General features: G+C 40.8%; 1 protein-coding gene across 2 annotated transcripts in view; it reads left to right on the forward strand.

Annotated features, from left to right (window-relative positions):
* fam135b (family with sequence similarity 135 member B) overlaps positions 1-13,128 on the forward strand; it is a 392,129-nt gene that overhangs the window by 343,653 nt on the left and 35,348 nt on the right. For both annotated transcript variants that reach the window (XM_072259585.1, XM_072259586.1), the window contains 3 exons: positions 560-2,615; positions 7,072-7,238; positions 7,874-7,965. In XM_072259585.1, coding sequence (XP_072115686.1) covers positions 560-2,615; positions 7,072-7,238; positions 7,874-7,965 — 2,315 coding nt within the window. The remainder of the gene's footprint in view (positions 1-559; positions 2,616-7,071; positions 7,239-7,873; positions 7,966-13,128) is intronic.

The raw sequence follows: 13,128 nt of genomic DNA on the forward strand, positions 1-13,128 counted from the left end.
TGATCTATTTTTCCTCTCAGCCTCAGTCTGGTTATGGTGAAACTGCTGTCACCAATTTGAAGAGTTCAATGCTGGATCAATGGAACACTAATATGTACTTTCTTGTATCTAAAATCTACTGTGAATACTTGTCAGTTGAGGGAAAACAAGGTAAAAGCCTAAGGAGTTTAGAAATCTTTCCTCCCAACAAGCTTGGCACCCTATGATCAATCAGCTCAGTTGGGCTCTCTTCATCCTACAGCTGTCAAGTATCCTGAAGTGCATCTAATTTCTGCTTTATTCCATATGCCATTCATACATTCAATAAAAATGTATCCCCACATTTCTTCTTAATCCTAACTTCCCAGTTTGGAAATTACACTAATTTTAATGTGCTCTTGCTCATTACTTCAGCTCAGCGCACTGAAAATGGCAGCTTACTTCTTCAGGACATTAATTGGAAAATCACTGGTTTGTATTAAACTCATAGACTTAAGAATTGTCTTGAGATTGTTGAGTATTCCTTTGGCATTTTGCTTTTGCTCTGATTTGTCATTGTTTATTTTCTTTACTTTTACAGCAAATCACAAATTTGACAATGGCACATCCAACAAGGAAATGGAAACTAAGCTTAACCATGTATTGGACACTCAGATTTCAGAGTTTGCAAGTTTACCAGCCGGAGTGAAACAGTACCAGCAAGTGCAAAATGGTTGCTCTTCCTCTGAAACCTTCAAAATGCTTGCGACAAGCATGCCCAGCTCACAAGCTTTGAATGAAACTGTTTCCTTGGAAACGATGCACAACTGTGTTGATCTGGCTGCTTTTGTCAGCCAAGAATACGATGAACTCAGTGAGATTGAAGTCAAAAGCATTCGGAACTTAGAAGTGGACAGATTTGTTGGACAAAGTCAAGGGGATCTCTCAACAATCTATGAACATCAAACTGAATCACTCAGATTGAATGGAATCTCAATAGGTTCTGACCAACAAGAAATGGTTCCTGAATCTGATAGTGCAGCAGTAGTCAAACAAGCTGGGTCAGATTTAGATTTGACAGATATAGAACTAAAACACAGCAACAAGGATCTTTATCATGGAAACATTGTGTTAGGAGTTTGTTCTCCAAATAATACAGATACAAATGAATCGTCTCTATCTAATGACTGTGAAGATAGTGAAAAGGAGGAACTGTTGCATTCTGTAATGAGCTCTGAACATGTAGACAGTGAGTCTGTCGAGCAAGACTCTGTGAAAAGAAAAATCGAGAATGCTGACTATCCCAATATTTATGGGGTTATGAAGCGGTCTCTTTCAATTATATCTGACTCTGGCATAGAGAGTGAGCCCAGTTCTGTGGCTTGGCCTGAGATGCGCAAACCTCTGGATTCATCGAATGACCGAGACCTCATGCAAGAGATAGTCAGAGCACAGGCAATACATAGGAATTCCCTAGAGGGTGGTCACACTGAAAGTGGCACTAGTCTGCCAAGTGGCATTCAAGCTTCTTTGACATCAATCAGTTCATTGCCTTTTGAAGATGAAGAGGAGATAGAACTCAGCAAATTAACAAAATCTCTCTCGGCCCCGCAGATCAGCAGCTCTGATGAGTTGGATGAAACTCCCAACTCTCTGGTGCAGAACCGAACAGTGGATAAAAGTGGCTGGGTCAGTGTGCATCCCTCAGAAAAGACAGAGGAAGGCAACGATGAAATGGATGCAATTCAAGGAGATGTTTTTGATTCCCCTGCAGATAAAGAAATCCTACAAACAAGCTTAGAAGAATCAGTGCAGAACGATGGTTATGCAAAGGCTGCTGAGAAAAACTCCAATGATGCAGGTGAAAATCAGTGGATATCCTGTGAAGTGAATGATTGCCACCATTGTGCAGATGCACTTGATGCTACGAGCCCTAAGGACAGCACAGACCATACCATTGAAGAGCTTCTGTGCAAGAAGGTGGATTTCAGTGAGTTATTAGGTAGAAGTAGTAATGCACATGACCCTAACAGTCACACAGAGGAGATTAAACACTCCCTACCTCCCCTTTCTGATGAGGTCCAGAATGGCCAGCCTGGTTCATTTGACACCATGCTACCAGATGGGGAATTTGTACCAGACAATATTGGCAAGGTATCCACATATGAAATGGCCACACAGTCTGAGTCAACAGAAGCTTTGGAACCAACCACAGCTCCTTTCAGTGAAGTGGTTTTGAATGAGAGGCTTTGTCACGAAGAGCTCCCATGCCTACGGGAAGGAAAAATGGAAACTGCAGTTAACAATAATCAGCACTGTGACAGTCTCGCCCAGCAACTTGATGAGTTTGGAGGAGAAGTGCAACCCATCGGTAACAACGAATGTGAACTTGAGCCCCTCGTTGATGGTGCAACTCCCTCCGGAGCTGCTGGCTCAGGCATGGTGTTTGAGAAAAGGAACATGGTTGAGGTTGTGAATCTCTCTGTTTCATGCACAGCTACGTGTCTGCCGTTTTCTTCCATGCTCAGGGATTCTCCAGTTGCCTTTCCTTCCAAGCAGGTGGCATCACCCATCACGAGACAGCCCATGGGCTCCTTTGGAGTTGTGTCAGCTAATTCACAGGACAACGATGAAGAAACCAATGAGAGAATGGTAAGGTAAGGATGCTACCAGCTATTGATTCATATTCTTTCAAGCCACTGTGCTTTAGTGGGTTGCAACGTGACCAAGGAATTTGGAGTTGGTGGATGTGAGTTCAGTGTTGGAGCCGGATTAGCCAATTTCAGCTGGGGCATCAAAATGGGTGCCGGAAATTGACAAAAACACTCTGGCACCAAAAAAGTTCAAAGTACATTTACTAACAAATTATGTATGATATTATACAGCCAAAAAGATTAGAAGGGAAAGATTTAAGCAGAGGGAGGATTTGAAAGGACTTGAGGGGTAATTTCTTCACTCAGAGTGAAATATGGAATGAGTTGTCACAGGAAATATTTGAGTCAGTTACAATAACAACTGTTAAAAAATTCTTGAGCAGATACATGCACAGGAAGCTTCGAGGGATTTGGGCCAAATGCAGGCAACTAGGACTAGTTTAGATGGATTTCTTGGTTGGCATGGATAAGTTAGGCTGCGGGGTCTGGTTCTGTGCTGTGCTATGACTCTAGAAAGAACTGCTCTGGAGTTCAAATGTCCTGAAGTCAGGGGAAGGTTAAACCTTCCCACAAATGGTAAATTAAATGGCCAGCAATCACTATAGATAATCGCACATAAACCGTGTTTAAGTTAGCTTAGCTGTTTCTCCAGTAATCACACCTGTCCCAAGGCAGGAGATGAGGGCTTTTAGAATCAAATCCAAATGTTAGTACTTGTAAGCTAGGAAAGTAAAAATGAATTGGGTTATTATTTAAAAATTAATATTTACCCTGTCATATCATCATCTGGGAACCAAGGACAGCATGTACTAGACGAAGACTGACTGTTTTAAGCAGGTGGTTTTGAAGTACAACAGGAATAGTGAATGTGAGAACTCAATCAGACACAAAGTTATGTCTAAACTTGGCACAGACTATCACTCTGAACCATTCATGTACCAAATGGAAAGAGTTCATGTTCAGCATCTCAATCATGTTCCTCATTCAATTAGATCACAGTCGTTGTGCCTATCCTTGGCTGTGTCAGTATGAATATGCTTTTTTAACCAAACAAAATAAAGGCTAATTAAAAATTTTTAAAAAGAACACTGCCGATGTTAGAAAATGGTAGAATCAAGTATCATTCCTGGTTTTCAGGTTTTCATTGGATCTGACTGTGATTATATTTTGGGGGAGAGTGAGTTTCCTAATACCACCTAACATCACAAAATCGTACTTGAAGTCTTTACTTTCTTCACCAGACACCAGCGAACATGAAAATTATTTTAAGTACAAGAACACAAATAGAAACATTTGGTCCACATACCTGAGACAAGTTGCTGGAGGAACTCCAGCATTTTGTGTGTGTTGCTTGGATTTCCAGCATCTGCAGATTTTCTCTTATTCCTGAGACACATTACTTTGTTTAAAGCTTTACCTCAAATACCTTTGTAATCCAATATGAGTTACTCTCATCTGGGACAGACAGTTGGTTGCTTAGTTTGCCACACAATTAATGATAATTATCTAAAATCTTGTTTATAATAATTAAGATAATTTACCTGAACAAATTCACATATCTCCAAATTTCACCTTTTGAGACTTTCTTGTTTAGCAAAGGACTTTATTACTGACATATGGGAACTTCTTCTCTTCGGCTGAAGCTGATGGTTATTTGCTTGCATTATTTTAAATCTCAGTATTTCGGTGTTCGGCAAAGCGAACTATTTGGTAGTAGCTGTGAATGTAACTTTTCATGATCATTAAGCAATATTCATTAGAAAGAGCTCCACAATCCATTAATAAATTGACTTGATGAATATGTTGATTGACTGGGCCATGTCAGTATAAAGAAGGTGGAGGTGTTAGATGTGCTATAACAGTTGACGATGGATAATTACCCAGAGTCAGATAGCATCTATCGAGAGAAATGGACTGTTGGTGTGTAGGGCAGAAGGTGGGTGAAGGAGGCAAATTGCACACTTACATTCATAGTTCAGGGCACAGAATATAAAAATGGGAATGTTTTGTTACAACTTTAAAAAAACATTAGTTAGACTGCACTTAGAGTACTGTGTGCACTTCCAGAAAGATGTGATTATACTGGAGATGGTGCAGTGGAGATTCACCATGAGATTGGTTGGATTGAAGGACTTTTGATATGGAAAGAGATTAGATAGTCTAGTATTGTTTTCCCTGCAGCGAAGAAGCTAAGGGGTGATCTAATAAAAGCATACAAGATTATGAGAGATAAAGATAGGGTAGATAGTCAAAATATTTTTCCTGTGGTAGAGATATCAAAGACACAAGAAGATATAGTTTTAAAGCAAGAGAAAAAAGTTTTAAAGAGGATCTGAGAGGCAAGTTGATATCTGGAACTTACAGCCCAATGTGGTGATGGAATCAGATACAATCTCTACATTTAATAAGCATTTTGGCAGATACTTAAATAGGCAAGCCACAAGAGGATATTGTCATAAAGTGAACAATAGGGATTAGTGTAGTTGGGGGAATAAAAGATCAACATGGGTGGAAGGACCAGTTCTGTGTTGTACAACTCTCTGATTCAGTAGGATTGCATGATTATCATCCAGTAATCCAGGTATCTTCTAGGGGGTAAGTAGATCATTGACGCCTTGTAAACAATATGCTTTCATTTTATTAGATTTCAGTTTAAGTACCTGAATCCTACCTTTAAACTTCCTCATTTTAGAATTGCATTATGTGTAGTTCTTTGAATTAAGAAAAAAATGCTGATGATCCTGATCTTGATACTTGATCTCAAATGCGAAATGTTGCTATTGTGCATTTGATATTTGGGCAATACTGGGAAAATGGATTCATCGCAGATCAAGTGGAAGTTCATCTTGGGCAGTCTCACTGAAAGTTTGGGTGTCTGTTTCATAGCCTTCTGATAAGCAGTTCTATTGAAGTTATTGGCCCTAAATATTTCCTAAAAAAATTAACTGGAGGGCAAATATAATGTAACCAATTTAAGCACAATCGGAACAAATTTCTATAGCTAGGTTTAATGCTAAAGATACAATGCAGTCAATCAGATTCTGATGAGAAAAGAGTAAAGTTATGTTGGTTGTGGATTCATCTAAAAATATAAACATCTGTAACATCAGTCTTGCTGATGACTGAGGTACTGAGAGGTTCCAGCATTTCACCAGTGGATGTAAGAATCCTCGTGCCATTATTGCAGAACTGCAGGTGAGTTTTTCCCAATTTTCTGGCCAACAAATGTCCCTCCATCTATTTTGTTAACATTATCTGGTCAATCTCACACACACAAGGCAATTACTGAGAACTCACTGGATGCAAAATAGAAATTGTGAAGTTATGAAGAGGGCTGAATAATTGCATCATTACTTCTTTCCCTGGTGAGAGAAAATGGCACTTTAGAATATTAAGAAATAAGGATCTCCCTTTCTTAAAATTGTGAGGTACAGTATTTGCAACAAAAAATTCTGAAACAGACCTTCTGTAAAATAATAAATTTTTCAGTTATTATTGTGCCTACTTGAGAAGTGAAAGACAACTACCTTCAAATTCCTGTTCACTTTGAGAACATGGAGTAGTTCAGCAAAGGAAGAACATGATGCCTGTGCCAGCCAAGATGTTCACCTAAACTAATCCCATCTGCTTGCATGGAGTCTATCTACTTCTCTTCCTTTATTGCTTGTACGCTTGGCTAGCTGTTTAAGCAATGCTATCGTATATGCATTTCCGACACCTACCGGCTTCTGTATAAAATAAACTTAAATCTATTTTAAACTTTCCCTCTCTAAACCAAAGCCCTTTAGTATTTGACATTTCCATGCTAAGAAACGCAAGTGTGACTATCCACCATTTCTATGCCTCTTCTAATTTTATGTACTTCAATTGGGTGATTTTTTTTGCCTCCGATGCTCCAACAAAAATTCAAGTTTGTCCAACCTCTGCTTGTAAATAATACTCCCCAATCCAGGCAATACCCTGGTGATTCTCTTCTGCATCCTCCCCAAACTGTGTCCTTCCTGTTAAATGACAACGAGAACTATACATATTACTCTGAAAGTGGCTGAAGCAGCAACATATTGACTTGCTAATGGGGGACAACATAAACAATGGATTAAGGCAAGAATTTCATAAGCTTTCATTACCATTGTGTTCACTAGTGTTGCCACTTCCAAGAGCTGTGGACTTGCATCCCAAGGTCCCTCTGCAAGTCAGTGTTCTTAGGGATGCTGCTGTTTACTGTGATCTTTACTTTTATATTGATCACCCAAAGTGCATCACTTCACAGGTGTCAGGATTAAGCTCCATCGGTTATTTCTCTACCCACACTTCCAAGTGATCTATATCCTGCAGTATCCTTCCTCACTATCTGCAATTGTATCAATTTCCTTGTCATCTAGAAACCTTCTAATCAGGCAACCTACATTTACAGTCAAATAATTTATATGTATTTTTACAAATAATGTTTGTTTTACAGTTTTGTGCAGGCCAAAAATGAGTTGATAAAGGGACTGAAGTTTGAAGGCATGCTGTACAGCGACCTGCCATTTCTGGCTTCTGATGTTCCATACTTCACCCCAGAAGAAGAGGAAGAGAATTTCGAGGAGGGAATCCACCTAGTGGTCTGTGTTCATGGATTGGATGGTAAGTACCAACTGTTAACGTTCACAACTTGTAAATGTTCTTGTAATCACTAGAAGCGTCATTTGGAACCACATTCTGTTCACCTTATTTCCCTTTCTATCTCCAGGCTTTATCATCCTTGTACTGTCTTTGATAGCTTCTCTCATTTTACTTCACTGGAGCTTGAGGTCATCTGAAGTCTATGACTCATGTTATCTTCAACTATCACTCCTGTACTTGCCCACTTATACAGGCTACAAAGTGCACTGCCCATGAAACAGTGCAATCATAGTAAAAGTATTTCTGTCTTTCCAAATGACGTCTTCATTGTACCTTCTGGTCACTGTAATCTCTGACAGCCCTCCAAGGTATGTGTCCAACAGCTGCTGCACATTGTTCACCTGTGGATTTTATTGGTCCAGTAACTTCAGCTGTCAAGTCCTAACTTCTAGAATTTTCTCTCTTAATCTCCCTACCACATTAATTCTCTTTCCTGCTTTAAATCCTTCTTTAAAATCTCTCCTCAACCAAACTACAAAGTATGAGCAATAGCCCTATTGAGCCCAGCATCAGTTATTCTTTGCTCATGCCTATCAGAAGCACCTTGTGAAGGCTTTTTGTATAATGTGCTGTACAAGAATGCTTCCTTGTTTCAGGTAACAGTGCAGATCTACGACTTGTCAAGACGTTTATTGAACTAGGGCTTCCTGGTGCCAAGCTCGATTTCTTAATGTCTGAAAGGAATCAGGTAGGGCATGGTGCATTTACCTGGGCTACATATTTGTGGAGCTGTTTAGATAATCATTTATTTGACTGCCACAGGAAATGGAAAAAAAGGTGAAACGTGAACTAAAATTGCCACTACCTTTGGAAAAAAATAATGTATATTTTTTGTTCTGACATTTATCTTTAGAATGAAGCATGAAATCAAGCCTTTAGCTGCTCAATTTAGAGGAATGGAATGGTAGAGTTTTGAAGGTCGTGGAGCTAGCTCTGAGCTCCAGGCCTATAATCATTCCTCAATCAATTACTAGATTAGTGTTTATAGGGATGTATTGCCATGTTTCCAACTTAGATAGTAAATTCATCTCATGTCCGCCATTTGCTGTAGAATACATTGGAACATACTATAGCTGTAATCCTGCAGATGATACATCACTACTAATCTTGCCTTTTCTTTCCATCTTTTCTGTCACTCTTTGGAACCATTCTGACATGTTAGAAATCTAAAGTCATAGCATTTCCAAGCTTTACATCCACTTGAAAACTTGTGCCAATCAACTGGCAGATGTATTCAAGGATGTTTTCAACCTCTCATCTGCAGTCAAAAGATCTCACCTGCTTCAAAAGGGCAACAATTATACCAGTGTCCAAGAAGGCACTTAATGACTATCATCCAGTGGCACTCACAGCTATGGCAATGAAATGTCTGAGTGGTTGGTCCTGGCCCAAGTCAACTCTTGCCTCGGCAAGGACCTGGACTTACTGCAATTTGCCCATCGCCACAATAGGTCTACGGGAGACGCGATCTCAATGGCTCTTCGCACGGCCTTAGATAACCTGAACAATACAAACACTTATGTCAGGATTCTGTTCATTGACTATCGTTCAGTGTTTAACACCATCATTCCTGTGGTCCTGATTGATAAGCTATGGAAGCTGAGCCTCTGTATTTCCCTTTGCAATTGGATCCTGGACTTCCTAATCGGAAGACCACGGTCTGTGCAGGTTGGTATTAATATCTCCTCCTTGCTGACAATCAACACTAGTGCACCTCAGGAGTGTGTGCTTAGCTCACTGCTCTACTCCCTCGATACATGACTATGTGACTAAGTATAGCTCAAATACCATCTATAAATTTGCTGATGATACAACCATTGTTGGCAGAATTTCAGATGGAGATGACAGATGACTGGAGGAAATATTCAGCTAGTGGAGTGGTGTTGCAGCAGCAGCCTTTAGTAAGATTAAAGAGGGATCAGAAGCAGAGAGAGGGAGCAATTTCAAGTTCCTGAGTTCTGAGGATCTAACCTGGTGCCAACATATCAAAGGCAAGACAGTGGCTATATTTTATTAGGAGTTTGAGGAGATTTGATTTGTCACCTAAGACACTCAAAAACTTCTATGTTTGTACCGTGGAAAACATTTTGACAGGCTGCATCGGTGTCTGATATGGGGGTGCTGCTACACAGGGTGGAAAGAAGCTACAGAAAGTTGTAAAATTAGTCAGCTTCATCTTGAGTACTTAACTCCATAGTATCTTTGACATATTCAAGGGGCAGTGCCTCAGAAAGGCGGTGTCCATCTTTAAGGACCCCCATCACCCAGGCCATGCCTTCTTCTAATTGCTACCATCAGGAAGGAGGGAAAGAAGCTCAAAAGCACACACTCAGTAATTCAGGAACAGTTTCTTCTCTGCCATCCTTTTCCTAAATGGACATAGAACCCATGAACTCCACTTCACATTTACTTTTTATTTCTGTTTTTGCATTACTTTTAATTTAACAATATAATATACATCTATATACTTACTGTAGTTGATTTACATATATATTTTCTTCTATATTATCATGCATTGCATTATACTGCTGCCAGTAAGTCAACAAATTTCATGACATATGTCGGTAATATTAAAACCTGATCCTGATTCTGATTCAGTAACGTACCTAATTACCATTATTGCATTTGAGGAACATAATGAGTTTAGGCCGTTGTTGTTTTAGATGCTTCAGAGAGAAATCAGCTATTATATGTACTATTTCCCCTATGAATTATTCATGTTTAGATGGAAGATAAAGAAACGAGGTTTACAGAGCTACCTAGTTTAAGTACGGCAACTCCTCTCTTCCAACCTTTTTCTCCCTGCCCACAAACATGAGAATAAATTAAAGCTGAATCTTAAAGTGGTTGCAAGGTTTCTGAGACAGTGCAGGATAATAAAACAAAACTCAATCACAGATGAAGAAACAATGCAGTCAGTAGTTCAACAGTACAGACGTTCAATATTTCAGCAGTTTTATTTAATACCAGAGAAGTGTATACAATATACATCCTGAAATTCTTTTTCTTCTGAGACATCCACAAAAACAGACGAGTGCTCCAAAGAATGAGTGATAGTTAAAACCCCAATGCACCCTTCGACCCCCTCCCACACACAAGCAGCAGCAAACCCACAACACTCCCCCACCCCCACTTCAGCAAAAAAGTATCCGCACCCTCTACCCACCAAGCATGCAACAGCAAAGCCCCCAAAAAAGTCCGTCATCTGTAGTACAACAAAAACTAATTGTTCACCCAACAATTCGACATGCCACAGGCTCTCGTTCTCCCTAATAAAGGGAAAAAGGAGTGTCCCATTTCACAGCGAGAGAGGAGACATAACAAAACAACTCGCTGATTTAAGGTGTTAAAAGTCTGTCGTGCCACGTTTTTTCCCCTGAGTACTGTGACCTGAGAATCGGCAACAATCTCTCACCCACCAACAAGAGAGTCAGCACAACCCGCCAAGTACACATCCTCCAATAGCTGATCTGATGTTCCATTCTCTCCTGTGATGCTTCAGTCAGCGGCACCAGCCTAGAATCAGTCCATCCACAGGGCCGCGAAACCTCAAAACCCCCTAAAGTTGCACTCGTCTTCTAGGCCGTGTCCAAGAGCCCCCGGGAGTGGGTCCCACCACCTCAAGGAACCAAAGTCTGAGTGTAACTCCAGGTCAGGATCTTTAACAGAACCCCATCCACCCTGAAAGGGAAAAAGAGAGACGTCAAAGGTAGAAAAGCTGTTATTGTAGATGAACACAAAAGAATCACAATTTAGCCATTGTGACTCCACCTGCACCCCCACCTCCTTCGTACAAGTTACAACAGTCTACTGCTCTGACTGAAAATTCATGCTTATAAATTGCAACAACTTGAATTTAACACAGCACCTTTTTAAGGTTTTAAAGCGATTCAAGGCATTACCACAGGTATGTAATATGACCAGACTTTACACTGAGTCAAAGAAGGAGACATTGGAGAGGGCTCAGTTGAAGAAGTAAGTATGAAGGAAAGCCTTTACAGAGGAGAAAGATGCAGATGTAAAAAGATAATTAGGGACAGTTGACTGGAGATTAGCTTGTCTGTGTTTTGATAATGTATCCGACAACAGGGAGCTAAAGCATATAGCAGTTAATCTGTAATGAAATTGTGTTTAAAAAGAGTCAGAGTTCTTGCTCCTAATCATCTGTTCAGTGAGCCTTGTAAGGGGAGAACCCCGTTGGTCTTTTCGCCAGAGTTGTTGCCTGCCAAATAGTCTGCAAATGTGCATTAGGTCATTGTAAAACTAGCTTCACTGTTCGTATTTTTAAACTCTATTAAATATGTCTTGGAAAACTATATTTATGTTGCCCCATCTCCACTTCCTCTCAGCCCACAGTCGAACAGCATGTCCAGCACACTTGCTGTCTAGACTTGCACAGAAAGAATAGTGGGGAGGAAAAATTAGTCCAGCATTTAAATACATGGTGTGCAAATAATAACACCTTTAGGCTTTTACTAACAGCAGTCTCCAGTGAATTAGGACTGACAGCGGCTGATATCCTTCCTGGATGATGGTGCGTAATACCTTGTAAATTAAACACTGTAGGAGACCAGCTACTTCAAAGCAGCTCCAATTTGATGCTACTAACAAATTACACAAGAGGGAGCTATTGACTTAAAAATGATACGTCAGACAAGCAGCAAGTTGGAAAGCTTGTTCCGGTCTTTATATTCATGGCATGTTGGATTTTCACACTCTAATAATGATTCCTAGATATTCATGGAAAATCTAACTTACTTGAACCCAGTAGTTATGCTGGTAAACACCGCCACCCCCCCCCCCGCGCCCCCGCAATGCCTGACAATTCCTGGTTAAAACTTTCTAGCAATAATTTAACAGCAGGGAAGTCTGCTTGCCCCAAATAGATATTCATATGTATTTGTGCTCACCCCATCTTCCCGCTGCTTTAACCGTGATAGAGGTCTTCTTGTCCTTACCTATCACCCCGTCAGCCTCCATATCCAGCAAGTCATCCTCCACAACTTTAGATTATGAGGACACTCAGTCCTCATTTATTGTCATTTAGAAATGCATGCATTAAAAAATGATACAAATTTCCTCCAGAATTATATCACAAGGAACACAGGACAAACCAAGACTAAAACTGACAAAGCCACATAATTATAACATATAGTTACAACAGTGCAAAAAGATACCATGATTTGATAAAGAGCAGACCATGGGCATGGTAAAAAAGAAGCCTCAAGTCCCGATAGACTCATCATCCCACGCAGGTGGCAGAGGGGAGGAACTCTCCCCGCCATGAACCTCCAAGCACCGCCAACTTGCTGATGCAGCACCATTGGAAGCACCCGACCGCAGTGGACTCTGAGTCCGCCCAAAAACTTCGAGCCTCCGACCAGCCGCTCCGACACAGCCTCTCCGAGTACAATCCTCTGCCGAGCGCTTTGACCCTACCCCAGCCGCAAAGCAACAAGCAAAGCCGAGGACTTGGGGCCTTCACCTCCAGAGATTCTGGACCACACAGTAGCAGCAGCAGCGAAGCAGGCATTTCAGAAGTTTCACTAGTTGTTCTTCCGTGCTTCTCATGTCTGTCTCCATCAGATCAGGATTGTGCGCGGCACCCTACTTGACAAATAACAGACATCACCACAGGAGTGGCCGCTGTGAGCTGTGTCGGGCCGCCATCTTCCCTTTGCAGGGTCCAACTTCTGCTATCTTCAAAGGGATCCTACCACTAAGTATATCTTTACCACCCCGCTCTCCCTGCTTTCTGCAGGGATCAGTCCCTCTGTGATTCTCTTGTCCATTCATCCCTCCCCACTAATCTCCCTCCTGGTACTTATCCCTGTATGCAGTTTAAGTGCTA

The sequence above is a fragment of the Mobula birostris genome, chromosome 1, assembly GCF_030028105.1.
Source record: "Mobula birostris isolate sMobBir1 chromosome 1, sMobBir1.hap1, whole genome shotgun sequence".
NCBI lineage: Eukaryota > Metazoa > Chordata > Chondrichthyes > Myliobatiformes > Myliobatidae > Mobula > Mobula birostris.